The 27,622-nt window shown below is 40.7% G+C and overlaps 3 protein-coding genes across 11 annotated transcripts in view; 2 read left to right on the plus strand and 1 right to left on the minus strand.

Moving 5' to 3' along the window:
* The window catches only part of Fas3 (fasciclin 3), a 292,347-nt gene that overhangs the window by 82,218 nt on the left and 182,507 nt on the right, over window positions 1-27,622 (plus strand). The gene's annotated exons all lie outside the window — the stretch shown is intronic.
* LOC110178111 (uncharacterized) overlaps window positions 1-27,622 on the minus strand; it is a 140,364-nt gene that overhangs the window by 72,551 nt on the left and 40,191 nt on the right. The window lies entirely within an intron of this gene.
* LOC110178105 (serine/threonine-protein phosphatase alpha-2 isoform-like) overlaps window positions 1-27,622 on the plus strand; it is a 29,501-nt gene continuing 1,879 nt past the window's right edge. The window contains exons 1-2 of one of the 2 annotated variants that reach the window (XM_020945119.2): window positions 1-23,206; window positions 23,269-23,390. In XM_020945119.2, the coding sequence (XP_020800778.1) occupies window positions 22,393-23,206; window positions 23,269-23,390 (936 nt within the window). In that variant the 5' untranslated portion in view covers window positions 1-22,392. The other variant, XM_086830407.1, reaches the window with a different exon arrangement.

Below are 27,622 nucleotides of genomic sequence, written 5' to 3' on the forward strand. Positions count from 1 at the left end.
GTGGGGGGGATTGTTCGTGGCTTTCCTACTAACAGAGAGCAACAACAGCAATAAGACAATAACTACAGCATCCTCAACAGTCCAAAGAATTAACTCACATGCCCGGCATAATAAACATAACGGCTTTCAGCCTGGGGTTTTGTTTTTGATGCCGCCTATGTGCCAGAAATTGTAGGGTAAAAGGGGGATATTACCTCTTTTAGGTGATTATTGCAATTAAATAAATTTCAGGATTTTTAAAACTATACAAAAATATTCTAAAATTCTCTTAAATTCTTATTTTATATTTACTTATGCTTTTTTATATAATAACAATAATCTATATTAAAATATTCCATTGGAATGCATGTGCACCTTGTTGTGTCAAACCCTATATAACTTTCTTCATCTTAGTTTTCCTCTGAATTATTTTCTTTTCAAGTTAAAGGGTATCAAATATTGCGTAGCGCTCATCTCAGTCTCTGCTGACTGCTTTATGTTTACTTTACTGTCTTTGCCTTTGCCTCTGTTGTTGTTTATTGTCGGTGGTTCTTCTCGGCTGCCTTTGTTTGGATGGTTAACATGCTCGTCTTGCTGTACCACCGGCCTGATATCCCTCGGTGTCTTGCCGCCACCCCCAACCAGACTGCCTTGGGAGCCAAGGCAAAACATGTAGGGAAATGGCAGAAACTTGTAGCCTTTCGGTCTCGCTCGAGCAGCTATCCCCAAGAGCCTGAGCGAAAGAGCGAGCAGTGCTCAAACAACATAATTAGTGAAGAGCCTGGGGGGAATGTGCCACCGAAACGCACGTCTTCAAAGGCTGCTCCGCTCTGTTCTGCTAATTGAGCAGATTGTACTGCACAATCGAATTAATTTATTCCGAATTTCTTTTGGAAAAACTTCAATCAGTTCGCCCCTGCAATTTTCCCCACTTTCACAGCTATCTACCACGGAAATTATGACTTAATGCAGGCGAAGATTTTCGCCGTTCGGCGTTCGGCGATCCCAATGCTGAGCCAGAGCTGCAAAATTAATTTCCCAAGTGCATTATTTAGCGGGGGCGGGACTCTTCCAGTCCCAGCAGCGCATAAATCGACGTAATGGCAAATTGTAGCCAGCAGGAAAAACAGAAAAGTTTAAGCCGAAGCTTCGCGCATAATGCGAGTATGATGGAAAATGAAAGCCAGCCGGGAATGTCAGAATTTTTCGAGGACTCAAGAGCTCGTTCGACTTTTATGGTTAGCTAAAAATCAAATCAGGCAAAATCTTGCCGGGATTTCGTGGGAAGGCAAAGACTGTTAAAAGCTCATCCAAAAAGAATATTTAATGGGAGCGTGTAAGATTGTTAAATCTTGATTTTTTGATCTTTGAACAGTATTTATGATTTTTTTAGTTACAAAAATGTGTGTTGCTCTTTTAAACTGGAATTTTACAGGTTTACTTACTTGCCAAGGAAATAAAATTAAGCAAGTGTGTTGTCAAATGATAACAAATCTCATGAAGAATAAGTAGAACACTATATTTTATTAGGAATTCTCTATGCTTAACGTGTGACAATAGGCACAACTTCAATATATCTTCTTTTTGACAGACTAATTTTTTATTACCCCATGTCAAGTTCTATGTCCTATTCCCATCAGGAGCTTCTTAACCATCTATCATATTCTTTCCTTCCCAGAGTGTGGTTAAAAAAAAGAGGAAAATAACTTTAACGCTCATTTAGCCCGGAGGCTTTAAAAAAGGTTCTCCCAGGACAGACGCCTTCTTTGGTTTTTCGCCGGCTTTTCCCTTGCTTTTCACGACTGAATCTGTCTATCTGTCGCATTGTTGGCCTTTTTTCCCGGCCCTTTATATGTGTGTAAGTGTGGATGTGCATAGGAGTTGGTCTCACCGACTGACTCATTGACTCACTGACTGACTGAATGTGGCAGCCATTTTGCGCCAACGTACTGTGGCAAGGCACAGATAGACAGAGAGAGAGAGAGAGAGAGAGAGAGAGAGAGAGAGGGAGCATGCTCCACTTATTCGACTCTTGGTAGGCTCATAAAATTTTATGATTTCGATCAACTCGAGTGCGGAAATTATTAAGAGTCGAATCTGTTTCAACATCCTGCCATCCTTCGCCATCTCCTTCTGTCTCGCTTTCTGTAGGCTCTGCTCTACATTTTCACATGGACATGTATATCCTTTGTATATTTGCACAGCAGCGGTCGAAACGATAGCAGCTGGCCTTTAAAAATGTGATTTATATCTTAAATAAAAACGGTTTCACGTCAGGAAGCTAAAGGAAGGAATAGCTTACTATATTTTTATGTATTTATATTTTCTTATATATTAATATTTCCTTATGTATTAATATAATAATGCTTCGATACATGTACATATGACTTTGTAAGAGCATACAAAGACAGGTTCCTCGTTAAATTTAATCTTTAGAGATATAAAGCTATATATAAATTACTAAATTACTACTTGCTATATATAAATTATCAAATTATATACATTTTTTTTCGACATCTGTCACTAATACTTAACCCTCAACTGTTCATCTGTGTGTGTATGTACCCTGGATATATAATCTCATATGGCAGCTGCCAGGGGGCAAAGTGCACGGTATTGTAGGGTGCAAGGGAGAAGGGCTTGGGTTTCGGGGATGATTTCGCGTAAAGTGCGCGGCACATAAACTTCATTGGCCCCGTACCTGCCGTAGAGTGCCCGCCATTTTAATTTATATTGTAGCCCTGTTAAAGTTCGCAATAATATAAAAACACGCACACAGAGGGGAGATATGTAGCAAAAGGAAAAAGCAAAAGCTTGCATGTGTTTTCCTTTGCTTTTCCCACAGCGAGCCTGCACCTTTACTCTCCAACCATCGCACATTTCCTCCCCGTTACCTGGAAAGTGCGTTTTTATCTGTTTGGCAGCTGGAAATGGGGAAATTGTTGCCAATTTTTTAGGGTGCACACTGAGAACAGTGCTGTTGCAATATAACATTAAACACAAAACATATACAAATATATATTTAAGACCCTTTAAGATATTATTTCTGTACGCTAGACTCTTCTATACAACTCGATTTCATGTATATGTTTATAATATTTCATTAAATTAACAAATCTGTGATTTGAAACAAAAACAAAAACCGAATAAAATTCTTGACACCCTTGTCATGCACTTCACTAACTTTTAACACCCGCCCCTCTAAAGGTGCGTGAATAATTATCGAATTTAAATACCTATTAATAAATTGTACGGCGCGTGAGACCGAAAACCAGTTCAAGCTGAAGGGAAACGCTAACGGAGTTGGTCCTCTCCCCTTGATTAAAAGCCAACCCCTCCACTACCTTTATCACCGGCTTAGTATTTTTAACCCTTATCCACTCGACCACGGCCCGAACATTTAGTGATATGACCCCAAAAGTTATTTTTAAAATCATTTCCGAGCAAACACACGTTCGGTGGCATGGAGGAAAAAACTTCGGGCCAAAAGATAAGCCAAGAGCAGTTGCAAAAACGCTCATAAACATGCGTGCCGAGTTGGGTCGGTATGTATTTTTTTATTCATTTCGGGGGTCAAAACAAGCTGCCACGCCCCTTATCCAGAGAACCCAAAGAGCAACGCCTTCTCCTCTGGTTTTGTGTACTTTTCACTTTCGCTGCTCCGTTGTTTTGTTGTCCTTTCTGAGGCTACTTTGAAGCTACTTAAGCCGTTTTGAATTTTTTATGAGGCCCTTCCCCCTTTGGTCATAATGTTTTTTCGTGTATATTGATATAAATGCTTATACATGCTCAGGTGTATGCAGGATAATGATGATCGGGCGACGAAGCAGGAACTTCTTTCAATCGGAAGGGAGTTTTATGGCAAATAAAGGCTTTTAAAGAGGGGAATATAAGTTATTAAAACTAATCAATAAGGCGAAACTCCTTTGTGGATTATATGAACCAGTACTTGAACAGTTTTCTCGATTAGATATTAATCGAGCGTTACCTTAGAAAGGTTTCCCGCTAACAAGTTTTTTTATTTCCGAAAGTTTGCTTTAGTTTATTTTCTACTGTTTATCTTAGTTAACATAAGTTTATGTTTTTTTTTTTTTTTGATAAATTGAATTGTTTATCACAGTCGCTCAAAAGCAATTTTTCCTCTATTTCTCTCAGAATGCTCTATCACCTGCCAGGCTTTTAATAATTCCCTCTGCATGAACTCCCATGCAGGTGTATATATGTATGATATGGCATCATCAAATATTTATATTGTTTGGCTTGTATCTTTTGAGAGTTGGTAAAACGAGATGCATTATTGATTGACTTTGTCGCCAAAAGCACTTGCTTTCGACGGAAAGCTTTTATTTTTCTTGATTTCTTTGCCTTGACGGAAAAGCCTGGATGTACGGAAATGTGAGATAGGAAATCTTGAGAAGTATGGCTTTAAACAACATGTGTAGGTATTCTTGTTTTCATTTATTTAAGTCTCTTTTTATTTGTGAGCATTAAAAGTGTTTCTCCTTGAAGTAGTGTCGGTCGGGCTTAGTTTTGCATTGAGTTCCGTAGTTATTTGTGATTGTTCCTCCATTCCATACATTTTTCAATATTTCTGCCATGTATATCGAGCTGTTCTCGTTTCATTTGGCGCCCGTTTTGAGTTATGCATTGTTTCGCACATTTGGCGCGTCGATTTATTTACGGCACTCATAAATTTCCATGGGTGTGTGTGGTTCCCGAATGGTGGTAATGTGTGCTGTCCTGTGTTTCAGAACGCTCTGTGGGTCCTGTGGCAGGATTCTGTCACGTGTTGCATCACCCGCACAGCAGTTGGCATATTATTCATTTTTATTATATTTTGTCGCCTTAACGACCATAAATTGCATTAAAAACACGCTGCCATTGAATGGTCAGGTGGGCGGGAAGCTGTAAGAGCTAACCACTCTTTTTGGCCAGTGTAATTTATGGCCGAAAAATTTTAAATGTAGAAGCATATATGTAAAGCATTAAACCCAGCGGCGTTGACAGCGGAAATACTGCAGCATTCAACTGTGAAATATTTAAAATTCATTTTACCCTTGGCGGCGTCTATTTATTTACTTTTTTATGTGTTTTATCGTCTCGATTTTCATGGCTTCCGGAATTGAATAAGGAAGAAGACAGCAAAGTCTAGGCAAAGCCTTACAATATCTCTTTGATATGTCCACCAGACGTCAGAAATATTTTGGAATATCCTCCGGAGCCGAAACGCCAAAAGTTGGCGGAGCACCAAAAAAGAAAAAAACAAAAAGAAATCCCAGGCACAAATGAGGAATGAGCGGGGAAAAGTGTAACTTAACCCGCATCAAGAATTTGTCACGATTTGTAGTCATCGTCGTCGGCGTTGGCGTTGGCGTTGGCGTCCTCCCCGTTTGTGCCAGCCATGAAAAATGACCAAATCCAACGCTGCGTATACGTAACGTGGCAAAAAAAAAAAAAAAAACACCCCAACACCAGCCCCGACCCTTAACCCATCAGACCCCGTGACAATTGTTCGGTTGGACTTTTTGCTCCTTCATCTTAAGGATTTCTTAAGCAGCAGGAGCAGATTCAGCGACTCTTCACACATCGTTTGTCACATTGTTCGCAGTAGGATCTGAAAATCCCTTGCCAAAGTGTTTGATGTTGTTTCTGGGGCATAGTTGCTGCCAAAGGCAATGCCATTACTATTTGCCATTGTCACTGTTTTGTTTGTTTGCTGAATGCGAATGCGAATGTGAATGCGAACACTCGTATTTGTTGTGATTTTTCATCTCACTGTAGTTTGCTTTTTGCACATTAGTGCGGGTGGGCGTGTCATGTGTAATCAATTTTCCTTTTTTCCCTGGCAGCAGGTGTCTAAGAGATTTCCCCATTTTGAAAAGCTTTCGCTTTCACCAAGATGGAGAAACATCTTGGAAGAATAGACCTCAGAGGTATATCATATTGGTAATGCCTTTAAAATGCCTGCTGTTACTACAGAAACTCGGTGGTTTAGGCTATTGCATGGTAAATAGTAATCTTTACAACTTTAATTACCAGAAAAACTTAATTCTACGTCAGACAAATACTGCGAGGGAAATTGAAAAACGCGAAAATCAGTTTGCATATATTACATGGCACACAGTGCGTATGATTGACATTAAAACATTAATTATGCAAAGCGCAAGGAAACTTTTTTGCTGAATTGTATTTGCCTGTTAGAAAATCGAGCAGACTCTCCTTGTTTTCCCCTTTTTTCCCCACTTGCACCCCTTTACAATTTTCTTAACTTCGTTTCGCTTTCTGTGTGTGACGCAGCACTGAGAAAAATACTGGTTAGTATAAGAAATGGCTAAAAGAGGTCTATAGATTAATTTTTGGTTTAATAACAAATTAATATGTATATGTATATATAATATATATAATTTGAAAAGACATTTCAGTAAATCGAAAAAAAATACACATAATTTCTCTGCACTCAAAACAAGTGCAACAATTTCCCCAAGTGTCCATGACAATGCTTTCGAGGCACCCAGGGAAAAACTTTTGAACGCAGTTCCCAGCTTGGGCCACATGTCGTATGCGCAATGTCGGCGCATTGCTCGCTAAGAGACGGATCGCTGGGTCGCCGCGTAAGGGGGCGTGGCAGCGAAAGTCAAGTTTTTAATTGTTTTTGCGAATTGATTTAAAAAGCTTGTTGCTGCGGCAACTTGTTCCTGCGCCACCCTGAACTTCATTAATATGTCAGAGTTTCTGTGGCCCAGTGCTCTCGGTCGAGGCTCTGCTGCTAAATGGCCCCGACTTCCAGTAATCAAAAACAACAGAGGCAACAACACGAACACGAACTTTTGCCACGGCAAACCGAACTGCGACAGCAACTGATGAAAAGCCTGATTGACAGACGCCAGGGGTGGGGCGGGACGGGGCAAGGCGGGGCCGGGGTATACCGACCTCCATGGTCAGGCCATGGGCAGGGCATTAAGACAAACTCTTTGCCGGCTCACTTGGGCATATTTTATTTATGAGAAGGAGACGCCGGGCCAAGCTGATTGCGGCCTGTCCCCCAGCGGGTTTCAATTAAATGCACAGATTTTTCAACCTGCCACGCTTCCCCGCTCTGCGGTCCCCGCACTTTGCTGTTTTTAATTATGTTCTTTTTCGGGCGGGGCGGGGGGCGTGGCGGAAAAACATGCACGGGGCGTGGCATTTAATTGTCGACACAAGAGCGAAATAATTTTCATATCAGCTTAAGTTGTTTGCTCTGCGTTGTCCGCCCAATCGAGCATCCTTAAGAGGACGAAGCTGCAAGACTGGGAAAGCGTGACGGAAAATGGCGTATCAACTGTTTAATTAAGGGGCCAAGACAGCCAAATATTGATGATTTTAACCAGCTGGCGGTAGGGGATCGGGGTTGCTCTCAGGTGTTCATTAATGAATTTTAAATCCTTCATTGTGCTGGGAATTTATCTTCTGAGCTGCGGTTCACAAAAGTAAGCTCGTTCCTTCGGTATTTCCTGGGAAATAAGCTAATCCTGATAGAGAAACCCTTTGGTTATGGGACTACTTACCGATCAGGCTTTTGATAATTAACGAAAAAGTGTGCTTTAAATAAAATAAAAAACTAAATGTATTAATTTAACTGCTAATGCAACTTATGCTGTGTTATAAAGAAATTGCATTTTTTAGTTATTCGGACAACAAATTTTGCTTGCTACATGAATTGTTCAAGTGATTTATACATTTAAGACCCCTTTAATTCACAACAAACAGAGGCTGTCACAATAACTAACCTTAAAATACGGCAACTTTCTTATCATCCCCTCAATTAGCACAATTAAGTTTTGGAAAACCCACCGTCACTTATACACAATGACAACTGACCTAAATGTTGGGGACAAAGTTTCCGGTCGGGCCAGCTCTTATGTGCGAACCCCGGCACTTTGCGATCCCCCTCTCTCCCCTTTCTAAAAAGTTGACTTGGCCAAAAAATGAAAATTGTGTAAGCATTTTGAGAGCATGAAATATTCATAAGTTGCGAATTAAAATTTCATAAGGTAAATGAAACAAGGGAAAGACATTTAAGGTTCGCCATTCAAATTTTAATAAACTCAATTATGCAGCAATCCCCAAACCCAGCCCCGCGTCTGGTGACATCTTTTTGCGGCCATCAGAGAGAAATGCAGGGAAAGCGAGGCAAGAATAAATGCCTTTGCACTTTGCTGATTTCAATTAAAAGAACCGACGTGCTAAAGTTGTTGGCCAGCCCGAACCAATCAAAGTGTCAAAAGTTAATGCAGGCGACGATATTCGACACGATTTCGGCTGCCTGCCACTTAAGCTGCCACACGGAATGCCAAATTGAATAAAATGCAGCGTGTATCCTTACGTCAGCCGACCTCCTGCCTCCGTAATGAGTTTCTGAAAATTTTCCCCCGTCCGTGTTTTTCTGTTTCCTGTTTTGGCATCCGCTTGTCACACACTTCAGTCCCTTCCTCGCTCGGCCCCTAACTTTTGTTTATGATTTCCATGTGCCAGCCAGCCAGTCACGCCTCTGTATCTCCTGTTTCCGCCTCCTGCCAACACTTTTGCATAAATTCCTAGAACTTGTCCTTGGAGAGCGTAGAAATCAAAAATGAAACAAAAGCCGCCAGCCGGGTGACTTTGTTATTGCTGGCAGCAATTTTTATTTATCTTATAATTATGTAAATGACTGCGGCGGAAGCGTCGAGTGTACAGCAATGTGTGGTACGCAGGGGGAAAAGTTTAAGAGGCCTTGTAAAATTTAAATTAACTTTAAATATTTTGGGTTGTTTTAAAAGGTATTGTGAAATGTATATAAATTTAGCAAAATATCATATTACTTTGGGGAACACTCTTCTAGTGAAGAAGTAATTTCCGACCATTTATGCAAACTGCAAGAGTGTACAAGCGTCGGCTTCGTAAAATTAGCTTTAATTCTTGATTTGTGTGTTTTTTTCTGTTTGCCCTACAGCCTTCCACAAAATGATTGTTTTGCATGATTTCCCGCGCAGAGTCTTGTATTAAAAAGGGCGTTAAATAAACCACTCTCACTTTAAAATTGAAAAATCCCAACGAACAAATCTTAAGGAATTCCTGGGAAAAATGGCACCCAGAGAGAAGGAAATTTCAAATCAATCAGAAAAGTTTCCTCTTAAACTGCGCCCCTGTTTTATTTTTCGTTCTTCTTTTTATTTCCTGTATGTGGCTTCTGTTTAGGTTGACCCAAAAAGGAAGAAAATAAATAAATGAAATTATTATGCTCAAACACAGGCAGACGATAAAAGATGTTTTTTTACTGTGGGCTTCCTTGTTCAATTAACCGAATTTCAATTACTGCCCAGCAATTGTCCTGCTTCATACATATGCATTAGCAAATTAATTAGGACGAAGGCGCGCTGAGATCCTGATTAGTCGTCGCCGGTCAAGGCTTTTGTCAATCCAAAACAAACATTAACTGCCAAAGGGAAAGCCAGTCAAATGGAATTTGAAATGCAAATGGAATCCCGAACCGAAACGAAACACAGGAAAATGTGAGGAGAAATGACAAAGTCATTGGGGAAATCCAGTTGGGGAAAGCCAAGCCAGTTGAGGAAATTTGTTCAATATGTGCTCTTCTCTGCCTCCTGTATAATATTCTGTGTCAGCTTTAGTTGCGTTTTTTTTTTAGATTTCCCTCAGTTTGATTTTTCTTTAAATTAGGAAGCTCCTCTTCTTTTGTGACATGTCGTGTTTATGGGGATTTTGTTATTTCTTCTTCCTTCGGTTCTTACTTCTTCTGGGTCCAAAGCTTTTCATTTCATTTCTCGTATTCTCCTGCGAAGTAAGATATTTATTTGGTTCTTAGTTGCCTTCCCAGAGGCTTGCCTTCTCCGAATTGACAAATAAATAGCCGCTCAGTTGTCCAGTTCTTACTGGCTTTTTTTTTGCTGGACATTTTCAGGGAAAAGTCAATTGTTGTTGCAATGAGTGAACGAAGAGAGAGGCTTAGGCCTAGTCAGAAGGTTTGGCCCCATTGTCCGAAAACTTTTCCAGGGATTCGGGTTTGAAAATTAATTTTGCATAATATATGGGCAAAGCAGGCACTGGGGAGAAGCTATAGAAGCCAGAAAGTGTTGCAAAAAAGGATTTTCTTGTGGAGAAATTTGGTTAGAACAGAATTCGAAGACTTTAAACTCTACCTAGAGAATTTAGGAGCTTGGACTTATTAAAGAGCTAAAAATACATTAAAGAGGAAGAGAATTACAGAAAACAGTAGTTTGAATGAAACTGAAACAATAAATAGGACTTTTCCCATACTCTACCAAATACAAACCCACAACGAAGGCAAAATTGCATAGCAGCTACCCATAATTCATCCATTTAAGTTTCTGGGACTGCGCAATCTTACCCTCGCTGGCAAGCAGGCCTCTTGTTGAAAACGCAATCATTTCTCCCCTCAAACTCGCGCAGAGCTCCAAATAATTATCGCTTAATGATGTGCAATGGCAACACTGAAGCCGGCGGCGGAGCGAACATAAATTTTCTGCGTTTTTTGGCACTGCTTGAATGTAAAATCTCAGTTCAACGAACTCGCATACACTGTGGTGCACTTATTTGTTTATTTATTGCAACGGCAACGGCCGCCGGGGCCAAAAACGTGGAAATTGAAATTGTTTCGCAAATAAATTAAATTGCTCAAGTCGGGACTGGCCTGCCAACGCGATTTCATCAGGGCTCGTAATTGAAATGTGATTTATGGGGCATTATTTAAAGCAGGGACTGGCCGGGCGACAAAAAAACTCAATTAGAGCACTAATTAATTTATTTGCTCAACAAGCCATGTTTGGCCGCAAACTCATTAACTTGTCACATGTAATCAGTGTCCGAATTGTCCAAAAAAGAGGAGCGAAAACGGAGCAGAGCTGGGAGCTAAAAAACTAAAATTGAAACTAACTGACCGTCGACGAGGCAAGGACATGGTATCCAGACATGGACATGGACATGGACACTGAGCAAACTTTGCAACGTTGCAGAGTAGCCCCAACTTTTAAGTGAGTGACTTATTTGTTGCACCCTCTCACCTCCCTCCAGAATTTCCGGGCTGCCGACGAGGATGAGAGGGCGAGGCTTGAGATGCGAAACTTTTAAATCGATGCCCGGCCAAAGTGGCTTCGTCATCGTCATCGCCATCGCCATCGCCATCGCCATCGCCATCACCAACGCCATAGTTGCCCCTGACATCGCAAACACAAGGCTCTAACTTAATTGAGCTGGTCAATGCGGGCGGTTAAGCGAGGGCGGCTTGGTTCGTAGCTAACAGACCGGAAAAGCCCAAAAATAATACTCCAAACTATGCAAGGCATAATTAACATTAACAATATATATTAAAAATGCTATTATTCTCTCTGAGTTCAATCCCTCCTATTGTTATAGATATATCTGCTCACGGAGATGAAACTGTAAAAACTAAGAAAGGACCATAAAAAATGTTCTTTCCTCGATCTCCTCTCGCATTCTTACCTACCACTAAATATTCCTTTCCATTTGCTATTATAATTAAAAACCTACAAGTTTTTTGGTGGCATCGCATAAGTAGTGATGTCCACGAATGAAGCCTGGCAACTGACACGTGTAAGCGGGGACTTCACTAGTGACGGCGGGGGATAGAACTGGAGGCTGCGACAAAAAAAAAATGCCTTGTCATCGGCATTGAGTTCATCATCATCAGAGAGTGGAGAGTGGAACGAACATTGGAGGAGCTCCAGTGACGGCATCGCATGACCACAAAATTTAACCCCGTCCAGGGATAATTTTGTCAAAATGCAACGTTCGGTTATTGGAGAGCTCATGGCGAACGGAGGGGCATGGAAAATAGGGGGAGGGAATACGAGGGGTAAATATGCCATAGTGGGTGCCTCTCCTGCATATTGATGGCGTGATTTGCATTTGAATATGCGGCCAGCATGGCGACGTCCTCTCTCCCTCCCTCGCTCTTGGTCTTTCGCTTCCCCAACTTTCCCCTCAGTTTCTCCCCAACCCCTTCTCAGAGTGCTTTTCTTTCGCCTGTTATTGTTGTTGTTGTTGTCTGTGCATATTGCGCTTCGCAATTTTCACACGTTGATAAACTTGTTTCAACGTTGAACAGGCGCTGCAGAGGACCCAACAATAGCACTCGAAGAAAAAATGTGTGTACAAAATAAAGTGCGGTAATTTGCATGTTTTTTGTTTACCATGCAATATGATAAATTTTCTTTTTTCCTGGAACACCATCATAAATATTATGGCAGCAGAAAACTGACTATTTATGCACTATATGTAGTTATATTTTTAAGTAGAATATTTACGCGAACAAAAAGAATACATTGGAAAAATTTAACATTCAAACTTTGGTTACAAATCTATAACAAACGTTAAAAATAATATTTTACTTAAAACTGATGATATTTAATTAGACCTGTATTTTTCAAATATTACAGAGGACTCTCTGATTAATTCCTTCTCCTAATGATATTAATTTCACTTAATTTTTTATATATTCTGGTTCTATTTTAAACTATTTTTTATATTTTAAACATATTTTTGCATCTATAAAAATCCCCTTTTTCCGCAGTGCACCTGCAACAAATGAGCGAACTGTTGTTGCACCTGCTCTCGCACTCCTCGCTTATTGCTGCCTGCCTGTCCTTCGGTGGGTTCCATCCTTGGCACTCTGCATACTGCATCCTGTATCCTGTGTCGCCCGAATCCTGCTGCCAGTAGGCAGCATCCAGCTTCCTGCAACAACAACAGCATCCTGTGTGTGGGTGCTGTTCTCTTTCTGCTCGCAATTAGTTTTTTATCAAATGCATTTAATTGGCCAAGAAAAATGGGGCGGCGTTCGGAGCGATAAAGAGACCTCGTATTGTGTTGCATAATTTCGGGCGCTCTGTTTTATCGATGGCTGTGTCTGCGTGTCCTGGCCGTGTTTCCTGGCTGTGTGTCCTGGTAATATCGCCTAATTGCATTGCTTTGTCGTTTGTGCGCATTATTTCCGAGATTGTTTATTGCCTTCGTCGTCCTCCTCCTCCTGTTCCGTAGCTTTTTCTGCTTTGCACTCTCCGCCCTCTCTTTTTTGGCAGTGATTGCGAAATATATCCTTGTGGCGGCCGTTGATTAGAAAATGCCAAATTGGAAAACGGCGGGGTAAGATCGAAAGCGGTTATTGGCCAAACGTTGTTAATGCCGCTAATTGTTGATACGACGGGTAGTAGACAGATCCTGAGCGATGCAAATGAGTTTGTGGCTCTGATTGGTCCGATATGTGATGGCAATTTTGGGAGTACACTGTGGGGCTCAGCTTTGATTCGAAAAAATAAAATTCTCATTTATTCACTGTTAAAACATAATTTAAATGTACTCTAAGCATTTCAAGACTAATTCTCTAAGAGTGTCCTTTCCCACGGCAAATTTACGAGTTTATTTCCTCCATCAAAGTTTGCCCCGCGCCTTTTGGAACGCCTGGCTGGGCCATTAAGTCATTGCGATTCATCAGTTGGCAATCGGCAGCCGCATTTTTCTTTTTTTCTCCATCCCCGTGGAGAACCCATGCTGAGTGCCCGCTTATTGTCCTTTTTGCCGAAGTGGAACAATGACGATTCATCAGATCCTGGCGCAAGGACTTCCCGGGCAGAGAGAGGGACTCGAATCACCCGTCGTTCTCATTCTTTTTGGCCCGCTTTGGCCCTTTACCCCGCAGGTGAGGTGCTCAATAAACAGCATAATGAGTATCGCTGACCGCAGCCTTATTATGGAGGGGCGGAGGTCAAAGGTTGCGGCGGGTATATATATGGCCAGCTGGGTGCCATAACTCATGACAAAGAAATTACGGAGCGCGAGCAATAAAAAAGTTTCGGCAAAGGCGACCCGAGGAGGCGCCATTATCATTGGGCATATTAAAACTTTTGATGTTGCTCAAATTATTTTCGGGAAATTGATGCCCAAGGATTAACTTTGTCGGTGAAAAGACACGGGACTCGAGACAGGCGCAAAAAGTTAAGGAAATATATTAAAGGACATAGCGGCCACATCAAACAGGAGAGCAAAGTGAAGCCATCGACCACTGGGGACTCCACCGGACTTTCTTCTAAACACCTCCGACGTATACGTGATATTTTAGACGACGACGACAACGACAACGATGACGGTGACGATGATGATGATGGCCATCATCGCAACGATGATGATGTCGCTGCTGGTGCTCCTGGCTGGCGATGAATTCCTTTGCCTTTTGCGGTTTGGAGGTTTTCGGGTGATAAATTTACCGCGCTCTAGCATCGCCTTCGCTTTTTGCGTTCACTTTCATGTTGGCACCACCAGTCAGGAGGTCTCCGCTCCCACATAGTTTGCTTTCGTAGTCCCCAAAGACACTGACACTCGACTACTCATCAGCTGCAAGCGATTCGCGTTATTTTTTTTAGCTCAGGAAAAGGACGAAATTCACAGAGAAATCCGATTTCAGGGAGCTCTTTATACACTGTGTATTGGAAGGTCGACTACTATATATCGGTTATTTATGATAAAATAATATTTTTTTAAAAGTATTCACCGTCTTTTGTTTTAATATTTCTTTAAATTTTATTTTGCAAAAAATAATTTGAGCCCATAAAATTGAATTCTACCTCAATCTGAAAAGATTTGAAATACCTTACCGAGTAGAGTATCCAAAGAGAAAGAGAAAAAGGCAACAAAGATGAGTAACCGTCAAAGGCCGAGAGTCATACACATTACAAAGAAGTTTTCATTTCCCAAAGCTGCCGCAGGACATTATTCCTTGGACGCGACACCCTTCCTATATTTTCTCGTCTACCCAAGCCCATTTTTAGGCACCCTTATATGCCTGTCATCCTCCTGCAATGAATATGTCTCTATCTTTTCTCTGTGAGCTTTTGGAACTCCGTTTTTTAGACATCTTTATGTTTTTTTCTCTGCCTCTTCATTTTTTTCCTCAGCCTTTGGATTTTTTTCCTGGATTTATACTGGCCTTTTTCTGGCTTTAAATGCTGTTTTTTTTTGCAGTTGCTTCCAGTCGGTTGATAAACTTGCGATAAAACTTTTGATAGGTACGCCTCACTATCATTGCCCCTCGGAGAATATGCAATTATTCATTTCGCAGAACTAATGACGCAATTAGTTGGGGGCATCTGTACTATCTGGCAGAACAAATGAAAGCTATTACAGGTGAATATGAATGAAGTGCCACGGCTGCCAACTTGATCTGCGCGGTCCCGAGGAGGGATACAAATTGCACAATTCAGCGATAATTCAGGCTCAGTTCAGAAGGGAAAGTTGAGTGGGTAAGAGGGAAATTATGCAGTAAATGAGAGCTTTCTTCTGGATTAAATACATATTTTTGAAGTATCTTTTCGCTTAAATAAAGTATGCATACTTACATACCAAGTTTTACTGCATAATGTATAACATGTACAATAACTTATGTAACTGTGTATTTGCATTTTAGCTGAGTGTTTTCTAATTTATTCCCATAATTTACAACGCTTAAGACGGTTACATATTTTACTAACGGTATTTATAAATTTTTCTCTTATTTTTATCACTTAATCACTTATTTATTGCGAAAACAAAAGAAGAAATTACAAATAAATTTAATTTTTGTAGGAGCTCAAAGTAAAATTGTTGTGCTAAAAATATCCACTTCATTTGGGAATTTTCTCTTGTTTGCCATAATTTTGCCATGTTTTTCATAGAATTTACGATTATCCCAGGACAATTATCAAGTCCCTTTGATATCAATTCGCATACACTCGGTTTTTATAGGAGGAATCCGATTGTTAATCTCCATTTCGCCCATCATATTCATTCGTTCTGGCCGCTTGGCCATTTTTTATTGCAATTCTTCTGGGGTTTTGGTGCTCTCTCCTCACTTTATTTTTTCCAGCTTTGTTGATCTGTTTTTATAGCTGGCTGGCTGGCAAGGCCGGGGCCACTTGTGACTTTTGCCCCTCGCCTGTGTATATTTTTCCCGCTCGCCTTTGTTTGGGATTCTCTTGGTTACGAGGTGCTAAATCAAGTCAACGTTTAAGTGGCCGTTTAGTGCCTATGCCTGGACTCGTATCTGTATCTGCTTCGCATCTGTATCTGTATCTGCATCCGCATCCTTGTAGCCTCGTTTAATCCCCAGAACTCCCTTCGACTTCGGTTTATTATTATTTCGCCCTTTGTCATAAAGAGTTTTCTTTTAGCGTCTCGCCTTTTGGCGCTTTTTATTGACAGTAAAGTTTATATATTTAATATTTTCTTTATGCGCGCGCCGTCTCTGGTTTCTTTTTCCAAGACTTGTAATTGTTTTTTAAACAAAGTTTATAACTTTTTTGTTGCCTCGTCACGGTTGTTCTTATTGTGATTTCCCCCGCACCCCCATTGTTGTTGCCGTCGTTTTGTTTTTTCAAAATTTTCTCCACGTTGTTATGTGTGCATTTTAATTTGCTTGTCTGCCTTTTAATAGCAGTTGTTATGCAATTTTTGCCGGTAGAACAGACTCGAAAAGCAATGCAATTCCGCTTGCCCCGTTTTCCATCCTGTGAAAAAATACTTTTTTTTTTTTTTTCCTCTCGGGCACAAGCAAACAACTAATTAAAAATATGTTTGCTGATGATGATGGCGATGATGACGGGGCTGGCTGCTGTCATTAAAGTGGAACCCATGAATGTCCAAGGCAAACGGAGATGGGCAAATAAAGCGATGGCCATGAAAATGTTTTTGAGCTATAACAGATCCTGGGCCTCTTTTATAACTGACTTTTATTGTAAATGTCTCTATTAGAGCTATCATTCTAAAAAGGGAATAAAGTAGGGATTTGGTTGGTATACAAGTTAATTCTGATACTCGAACTTACCCACTTAGACCAGATTTCCAACACATTCCTTGTGTACTCCAATAGTGGAAGTGGATTCCCTCCTACGCAAGGTCAACCCCACACCAGAAAAGGAAGATTCTTTGGGTGGGTGGAGAGCAAAGGCCTTTAGCCATTTGCAATTTTCAATTTCAATTGCAGAGTGCTCTTACATTTCAATTGCATTTATGTAATCAACAAACAAGCGACACCCCTCAAAAGCACTAAGAAAAATTCTAGTAAGATTTTAGAAATGTGTCGGAAAAACAAGTGCAGGATTTAATTATACAGAATTGTATTAGCAGATTGGCCTTGCAAATTCGTGCGAAATCGTTTCAAAACCATTTCTGCCCTAGTTTTTATTGGGTAAATAGGTATTCCTATACAGGGAATTATAATTTCAGTCATATGCTTGTCAAGCTGATTAGCAATAGCAACCGAATCGAACTATCCATCTCAAGCTGAAAAAAATTTACCAATGTACCAATTGTTTTTTTCATTATATATATTTTTTTAATTGTCAAATTTTGATAAAAATTGCAAATCTTACCATTTAGAAATCAGTAAGCAAATTTTGTAAGCTAATAAGAAACGAATTTAGATGTGATTGTTTCTTAATTCAAACAATCTAATCAAATTGCAAAATTTAAAGATATACATAATTCGGTCTTCTGAAGATTATATTTCCTTCTAGTTTTAAATAAAATTTGTTATTTTAGTGTACCCGGCACAGCATTTCAAGGCGAATCCCACTCGAGTCCTTGCATTATTGATGCGTTCCTCTCATTCTGTACTGTCGTTGTTTTTGCAGGTTCTTGTGCGTGTTTTTTTCCGTGCTGTTTTGTTTGTCAAGTTGAATGAACATATTTTGCCTTGACATACATTGCATTGTTAGCAAACAAGGGTGTCAAAGGACCCCAGTTTGCCACGCCCCCGAAATCCACCGAAAGCCACCAGCCCCCTCCTGCCATCCCCTCCCACTTCAATGTGCAGCCACAGAAAATGCTCAAGCTCCTCGTCATGTACACAGGGGCAGTGGGCGTGGGGTGTTGCATGGCGTGCGTGTGGTGTGTGCATAGTTTTTGTTCAAACAAACACGCAGCTTGTACAAGAAAACCAACAGCGGCAACATCGGCTACATCGGCTACATCGGCTACATCGGCAACAGCAACAGCACCAACAGCAACAATAATGACGTTTTGACTGACAGACAGCAAGAGTAACAAGTACACAAGACCATAAGACAGTTGGACATAGGGCTTTGGAAAATGGAGAAAAGAGTGCACAGCGAAGGAACAAAAAACTTTATTGCTAACAAGAGCAACAGCAACACCATGAACAGGATTCCGAACAGGGGAAACCCTAATGTTTTTCACAAACTTGTCCGTGTTGCTTGTTTGCTTAGGATGTTGTTGCTGTTTTCTGGAAATTTTTCCGGCTCAATGTTGCTGCTAGTTTGTTTTTTCAATTGTTGCTCCTGAGTGGTTGCTTTAGTGTTAATCATTTCATAATGTTTTTGCTCCTGCAATATTTCATTTCTTTTTTCTATTGTTGCTGTTAGTCTATAGATATTTTAAATAAAAGGTTTTCTTTTATTTTAGAGTTCTCATGAACTGATTTGTTGGCGAAGAACTAATAAAAGTAGTGTTAATTTGAAATGTTATGGAAAGCTACTGCTTACAGCTTTTGACTTATATGTCTGTGACAGAATTATTGTTTTAAAAGAAAAAATCGATATTCCTGTTGTAAGTATCAAAATGCAGACTTTAACAATATAGAGATGTCAAGAAAATATGTATTTTTTCAACATACTTTACTTTATGTTTACTTGTTAAATTTCCTGACTTTTCACACATGACTTCACTTTTTCAAAACAATTGCGCATCGAATATTTCGCCACTTGCCATTGGTAATATTTTTAATTGGTTATTTACCTGGAAAAAATATAAAATAAAATATAAACCCATTATTTTAAATCACAAAAATCTTTACTTGCTAATTGCTGCATCGATAAATTGCAGAGCAACCAAAGATGCATGTCCGTTAAGGCTCCACCCCACTTGTGTGCATTTCAGAACGAATATATGATTCGGTCAATTGCAGAAAGCAATCAACTCTAAAGGCTCTTTATGGGGCAGATGCGGCTTAAGTTTTGGGAAAAAGAAAGGCGAAAGGATTCGGGAGAAAGGCTTCAGACTAACAGTGAAAAAGTTCTCGTGCCGAGAATGGCAACTGAGGTTGACTGACAGCTGCACTCATTGAGGCAATTTGCTTAAGTTACAAATTGAAATATTTGCATTTTATCTTAGAAATGCAAATTCCCTTTCTGCGAGATTTGCCCAACTCTGTCCGCCCACTGAACGAGAACGAGTAGGATCTGCCCAATGGCAAACAATGCCAAACAAATTGGCTATTCAAATCCGCAGACGCCACATGAACAGGGGCAGGGAGGTGGGAGCAGAAGTAGAACCAGGAGCAGGCTGTCTAAGAAAGGTCGTTTGTTGGGGTTACAATTTATGCGTTTGGCCCCAGGAACGTTGAATGCATTTTGCAATTTTCATGGCCTGCCCCTGGAATTCTTTTTGTAGCCCTTTTTCTGCTTTTTGCTGCAACTGCAACTCACTTGGCAGTGGTCCTGCAGCGAGCTCTCCGGCTCCTGATCCTGCAGCAACAAAAAAGCCATTAAGATTACTTTCTATGGGCCAGATTTAAAGGCGAGGTTCGGTGTGGGTTCTCAGTGGGTTTGTGGAGGCGGTTTAAGCCCATGACGAGCCTCATGCCAACGACAGACGGCGACGACTTGGGAGATTTTGTGATTCCGCCTCCTGGTCCTCTTGTAACTACGAAGCATTCAGTCTAGAACTGCAGGCGAAGATGTACGGTGAAAAAATATAATCATAAATATTTATTATTCTATTTTTGTATAATCAACTCCTTTGACTTGAAGAATTTAATTCATTTTTAAGCAGGAGTTCCCCGGAGAATTAACAATTTTATTCACTATTGCTAGCTCTGCTAAACTTCTTTTTTTCGAGTGCATTAGAAGAGTGGTGGTGGTGGTGCTCTTGCTGGATGGTATATACAAAAGCCCTGGCAGGCAAGCAGCTTCAATAAATGCCAAGCCCTTCCACCATAAAGTAAACGATTGATGAGGTTAGAAAACTGAACAACACTTCAACACAATGCCACACCCACTTCCACTCACACACCCACTCACACACATGCACAGAGACCACACCAACAAAGATAGGGAGATCCTTGCACACTTTGTTGGTTCATTTAACTGCAATGGCAGCAAATTTTTTACTCACAAATTGTTCTACGAGCTAAGCAAACTGCTTGAAAGGAAGAGATACTGTTATGGTTTTAAGAGAAGGGGGGAAGGAAAGGGTACAGGGATAACCGGACTGGAGTATCCTTGAGTGATGTAATTAGAAACATTTTATGAGCTGGGTGGAAAAGCAAGCCAGCAAAGAGACATAGTATGTTTGAATAAAGATAATCTGAAAGTGGCTCAGGAAATATATAATCATGTTCGTGATTGAATCTGATACACAATATATCAGCTAAGTCAAGGGAGAAAAATGAGTTTCGATAATACACATTTCTCTACCAATCGCTATGACTTTATCCAACAGCTCTGCTTTGACAAAACTTCACCAAGAAATACGTATACAGTCCACATAATTATTCTTCTTCTAGGGTAAAACCACAGATTTTCACCTAAGCTCTACCATTTTACATTTTCCTCACCCCCTGGTGAGTTTTTGGTTGTGTAATTTCAGGAGAATTTTCTTTAATGGCTTTCTTTGGAAACAAAAGGCAGACCAAACGCCACCGAAAGAGAAGGAGAAATTTTCAATTCAAAAGCAAATTGTCTTTTATTTCAAGCTCATTAGCTTTTAATGCAATTTTATGCGGACCAATGCCTCTAAATTTTTGCCACGTGCCAGGCAGATATCTAAAAAAACAAGGAAACAAAATATCCGCACATCGTTTGCATTTTCATTTTCATTTCACATATGTAAGTGACTGACTGACTGACTGGCTGTGGGTGCTGTTGCTGTCTTGCACCATATGTTTTGTGGATTTACAAAATTGACTTTTGTCGTCATGAATTAATTTTTATTCTGTGTTCTCTCCTGGTTGTTTCTTCGCCTCTGCGGCTCATCTTCCTGGTCGTAAGTGTGTGGGTAGGCGGGGCAATGTTGATGGCATTTTTTTGCGCCTTTAACATTTTATGTAAATTTTCTAAAATATTTATGGAAATGTAGCAGATTGTGACTGGCGACTGCCTCAAAATGACGGCAGACAAGTAAATACATTTACATAAGCACACACGAGAGTAGCAGCCTCTGTCTTGCTCTTCCTGTATTTGTGCACAGAGGAAAACTGGGGGAAAATCTAAAATTACTAAATAGGGTCAGTTCTCGACATAATTTTGATAAATAATATCTCAATTTAGTTACAAAAATTAATGAAAATATTGAAATATGTAAAGGTATCTATGTATCAGGTCATTTTGATACTTATGGATATCTTAGCATCGGCTTCCAGTGTAAGTGAGTGTCATTTGTGTAGCCCACAGACAGTCAGAGACATCAGCATAAATTTTAAATAAATGCTACACAGAAAAGGGAATATTAAATGTTGTTTTTGGAAAGATCCCTCAGTCTAAATGCCTGCTCCAAGGTCCTTATATTTTATTCCAGCAAAATCTTGCTGCTGCTCTGCGGCTCTTCTTTCAGCTCCGTCTATACTTTTCTCCTTTTTTTTGGCGACAGTTGAAAGGTTAAACCAATTTAAGCTGGGAAACCTGGTACCAGAAACAAGAGTTCACTTCCACTCGGTGGAGACCTTTCCTTCTGTTGTTGTCGATGACGTTTGCATTTTCCATTCAAGAGCTTGCCACGTTGTTTTTCTATTCTTTTTTTTGTTTGTGGAATGAAGGCAAAGCCCCACTGAAACTCAAATATATAAATGAATATTTTGCACATTTGAATATATAGGGAAGAGACTGGCTGGCGATAGTTGTCTGGCTATCAGTTTACTTTGCGCTGATTTTGCACTTTTCCTTTGTACATTGTACGGCAGGGAAAAGCTATGGGGAAATGGCGAAGAATGGAAGAGCATATGTAAATGTGTTTGCCAAGTGGCAAGGCGACAGTTTTATTGAGCTTATCTTGGCTTTCGCATTGTTGAAGAGGAGCTTGCAGCAACCAAAAACGACCCACTGACGGACTGACAATTGCTTCTTGAAGCTCTGGGTAAAAGAAACTAAAAAATATCTTCTAAATATGGCAGGAAACAAAAAAATGTATAAACATATATATATATGCAACACAAGCTGTGCTCAGTGGAGAAAATTATGATACTTTAAGCTCGGATTTTACGAATTTCAACTTCCTGTTGCTCGGGGCAATGAGGAAGCACTGGAGAAATTTTCACACTATTTGCCTGTAAAAAGTACCCTTTTGAAATAAAACAAATTTCGAACCTTTTTCGGCACCACCAACTATATTTCGTGGCACTCGCAACCAGGAAACATGGGGGACGTAATGAATGTGGACAGCATTATAACGCGGCTTCTAGAGGTCCGCGGATCGCGGGCCGGCAAGAACGTGCAGCTCCTGGAGGGCGAGATCCGGGCCCTGTGCCTGAAGTCCCGCGAGATCCTCCTCGCGCAGCCCGTCCTGCTGGAGCTGGAGGCGCCGATCAAAATCTGCGGTGACATCCACGGCCAGTACTACGACCTGCTACGCCTCTTTGAGTACGGCGGCTTTCCGCCGGAGTCGAACTACCTGTTTCTGGGCGACTACGTGGACCGCGGCAAGCAGTCGCTGGAGACCATTTGCCTGATGCTCGCCTACAAAATCAAATATTCGGAGAACTTCTTCATACTGCGGGGCAACCACGAATCAGCCAGCATCAACCGCATCTACGGCTTCTACGATGAGTGCAAGCGGCGCTACAGCATCAAGCTGTGGAAGACCTTCACCGACTGCTTCAACTGCCTGCCGGTGTCAGCCATCATTGACGAGAAGATCTTCTGCTGCCACGGCGGCCTGAGCCCCGACCTCACCTCCATGGAGCACATCCGGCGCATCATGCGACCCACAGACGTGCCCGACCAGGGCTTGCTCTGCGACCTTCTGTGGTCCGATCCCGACAAGGACACCGCCGGTTGGGGCGAAAACGATCGCGGCGTCAGCTTCACCTTTGGCGCTGAGGTAGTGACCAAGTTTCTGCACAAGCACGGCTTCGATCTCGTCTGCCGGGCCCATCAGGTGGTCGAGGACGGCTACGAGTTCTTCGCGAAGCGTCAACTGGTCACGATCTTCTCGGCGCCCAACTACTGTGGTGAGTTCGACAACGCCGGCGCCATGATGTCCGTTGACGACACACTCATGTGCTCGTTCCAGATCCTGAAGCCGGCGGAAAAGAAAAAAAAGTAGGATCTGGTACGTCACGACGGTTGCCACTCCAACCAAATTGTTTTACATCAAAATTTTTAATAAATGTACCATGTTATACAAAAATTTAATTAGTATCGAAGCTCGATTTACTTAATATACAGATTAGTGCGGGAGCAACAACGCTCTTACAACAGAATTACTTTGGGAGGTGTTCGCGATCTCCTTCTGCTTCTCCTTTCTTTCTTAATATTTATTATATATATTAAATTAAATATACCAAAATACAAGTTGAGATATAAACAAACATTTTATTTGTTACTTTATTAAGTAAAATCCGTTCTTTTTTTCTTTTGCTGTCAGAAAAGTTTGAAATGTTTCTCCTAAAACAATTATTTATACAAAGATGTCACCAGCTTAGACCTTCTTTCATTTAAACTTTAACAACTGGAATGGACCTCCTCTTCGTTTCCAACTCTCTATTGTTTTTCATTATTCTCCGCTTTATTTCTGTGTATTATTCCGGACTTTCTCCCCACTCTCTCCGCTGGCTCCTGGCTCCTTGGAAAAGTCTTGACTTGTAAAGGAAGAGAAGTTCTATTGTCGTGGAGCTGCATTTAGAATGCATTTTAATTTACCATCAACAACTTTGCCATTTCACTGCCTTTGGAGTGCTTCGTGTCGATTTGCATAGTTGTTGTTCCCAGGAGAACTTCTCAAAGTATATACATATGTACGTGGAATCAACAGTATATATGTATACGTGTTTACATTTGCCGAGAGCCATGTTAATATTTCTCACATCTAATAAAGTTTTTCCCGACTTGGCTCCGTGCCATCATCAAAAGTTGTTTTTGCTTTTTGCAACTATCCATTGGAGGACGAAGAAACATTACCTGCAAGGATATCTCTTCCCTCTAAGCCATCATTTTTTTTACCTCTTGCTATCCTCCCCCTCGTCTAATACGCTTAATCAAATGTTTATCTTTGCAGAGTGGGGGAAAGGGTGGTTGCTGGAGATTCTTCTGATTTTTTCCCATTTATTTTCGTGCGCGTAGATTATGTAAATTTTACTACTTTCACTTCGACATTTTCATTATGTCGGACCCATAGACAGAGTCACTGTCTCACCTTCTTTGCCCCAAAGGCTCCTCCTTCCTCTGACTGTGAAAAATTGCGCTCTCATTTCGAAGGAAAGACAGCTGGGGCGAACAAAAATATACAAAAAATGCTGCTGCTCAGTGAACGTATTTAAAATACTTGCACATAATTTATTTTCGCGCGAATACAAATCATTTCATTTTCGTGCCAGTCACGATGGTGGCAAAGTGTAGCATATCTTACGGCGCCAGGCCCATTAAAGGCAACGCCTGATGATGGTTATATTACATTAGCTGCAGGCAGAGCCGAGAGCACAGCCACTCCAGCGAATAGTATAGTGACTCGGTGTGTGCTAAAAAAAATAAGTAAAATGAAAATAAAGTGTAGCCTAAAAAGGGGACGTACAATCACCCCCGACTACAACGCAATGAATATGTAAGGAGTGGAAAGTGAAGAGAAGTTCAGAGTATACTCGACCCGGGAGTGAGTTCTGCTCAGGTTTCTGAATATAGGTTAAGGGAGAGATGGAAGGAAGCTCCGAGGGTAAAAGATTGGCTCGATAATTCCATATGTGACCTTTATTTATAAAACACTATGTTATAATTCTAACTAGGTTCTTGTGAAACATCATATGTCCACTAAATGAATCAATGAATGAATGAAAAGTAAAAGCAGCTTTTTACGAAAATTTCTGAGAAACTTTCTCCCAGACATATTAACCGTATCCTTTGATTCCCCAGAGCTACCCTTGTTAGTTTGGGGAAAAATTCAGTCAGGCCTCTGCTGCGAGAAACACTTTGTGACGCCTTTAATGGTGTGTGTGTGGGAAAATATTTGAGTGTGTGTAGACACTTGTATCTTGGCAATGCTCATTAGGATAGTGCAAGTAATATGAAGAGTTTACTCCAAGGAGAGATGGAGCAGCACACTGCTTCAAAATGTTAGGGCTTATGGAGTGAATGCGTAATTAAATTCCTTGCGAAAAAAACACAACAACGAACGAACGTGTCACCGAACGAAACCAGGTTGTCTGTCAGGTGTAAATTCAACTGAAGTGTGTGTGAGTGCGTGTTGTGGGAGAGCCACATTTGCATAGCATTTAATGGGAACTTTAAAGTGAAAGACCTGTGAAAAGTTAAGTGATTGGAAAATCCCAATCTAGATTTCCACTGTGAGTTAGGGATGGACAAATAAATCGGGCTTGAAACTCGATTGAAAATCGAAGCAATCTCTTAAAACTTACATAAGCAATATAGTTTAATATTGTACATTAATTATATATACAATTGCATTTTTATTTAACTATCGTTAATATAAATAGATCATAACAACATAAAACAGAATTGATTTAATACTTTAAATGTCAATACTTTTTTCATAACGTTATAATTTTGAAATCGATACTAAATATCTATATTTTTGCAACGTTTAAAATGTCGCTACCTATTTCGGTAAGATATTTCCTTTAAAGTAAAATCTGACTCGCATCACCTCTTGTGAGTTTGACTCTGGGGTCCTCTGACCCGGACAAACGCCCACACATGGATATTTAAGCACACACAAATCAAAGTAAAAAGCAATGCCTGTGTGAAATAATACCCTTATCTGTTATCTTATCAACCGATAAGGGGGGTTTCCCCTTTCCATTTTGTTGGACAAGCATCCACAACGAATGTCTGGCAGTTGGACAGGCAGGCGCCTGTGACACTAATTGCTTGACCTTTTTTCCTTTGTTGGCCCGCCATTGTTGACCTTTGAACGCGGCTCGAATTTGCATGCGACGACCCACCATCATCGCATATTTGCCCCTCGCCGCTCTGAACTTTCTATGGGACCGAGGCACCGCCGAGACCACGACCATGGCTGACCCCACCAACATTGACAAGGCAGCCGTGTTGACATGGATAAACCACTTCAAGTCAAGTGCACACAAGCCCAAGTCGAAGAGCCCCGGCCCATCGGGCTTCCCTTACCCGTACCCCCATTCTATTCCTCCGGGGAAAATCCATTAGAAATTTTCAAACCAAAAAAAATCGAGGAGAAAAAAGAAGTTGGAAAAGTCATGGTTGATATAAAGTTGAAATAAATGTTGTTGCTTCAACCGCTGTGACTGCGGCTGGCGGAAACTTTTTGCGGCTGCAAGGCTAACAAGAATTGGTCATGAAGTTTGTATTGCGCTTAATAAAAGATTGGTATAAATTTTAAATTTAATATAAATGCGAAATACCACTAAAGTTTAGTGCTCTATTCGGAGAGAAGTTCGAGTTGGAGAATTATGTATTGATGTATTAAGGTGGTGCCACAATGTCACCAATTTTTTCAGAATAGAATAAGAATAATTTGCTGGAGGAGTCTGGGATAAATTCCTGATGAAACTCTATATATTAGTTTAAAAGTAAGTGTAAAATATTTCCTTTATTATTATTTTTTCATGTTTTTTTTTATTTCCTTAAGATTTACAAGTTTTGCTGTAGAATGCATAAGATTCAAAAAAGTCTCAGAACTCCTACAGCTCTTATCCCCCCGATTGTGATTCTAATAAGCCAAGTTCCTTCCTCTTCTTCTGCCAGCTAACTTGCATTCGCAATCTCTTAACCCTCTTTTGCCCCTCCGAAACGGAGTCAGCAGCGGCAGCTGCCGGCGACAATATGCATGGCACTTATTGCCACTTCAGTTGGCATGCGAACCAGGCTAATAGCAGGGGCCACGCCCCTCGGGCCCATCTGTTTTCCTCACCGAGCTCACCTCGGGGGCACACCTGCAGAGCTTGGCAAAAATTTTATTTGCTCAAAGTTCTGCCTGGGGAAGCGCAACAGAATCTGAAGCTTCCTTGTCGTGTCGGCGACACTTTTTGGTTTTTTATGCGGCACATGCCTCCTGCCCCCTGATGTCTCCGATTTAATACACTGATAAATAATAGAATAAAATATAATAATACCATAAGCAATCCGAAATTCTTTTATACATTTCTTTGTTACCATATTTAAAATATCATTTAAATTAAATGCACTTACTTGGCATGTTAAAACCATAAAAAGTTCCTTGTCCGATACACAATAATATTTGTTTTACCCTCCCTACCATTTTACGCGTGAAAAACTTAGCTTGCTGTTGGAAAAAGAGAAAGCGCAAAAAATAAAGAAGGTTAAGAAGCATATAAAGTAGTAGCCGGGTGAAAAACAAGGGGAAATGCAGTGCAGCCATGTCCAAAAATCTCGGCAGGTGTAAGGGCACACATGCACAACGTGTTGCACAATGGCAG

Source organism: Drosophila serrata, unplaced genomic scaffold (assembly GCF_035046125.1).
Source record: "Drosophila serrata isolate PLE 108 unplaced genomic scaffold, ASM3504612v1 contig_240, whole genome shotgun sequence".
Lineage (NCBI taxonomy): Eukaryota > Metazoa > Arthropoda > Insecta > Diptera > Drosophilidae > Drosophila > Drosophila serrata.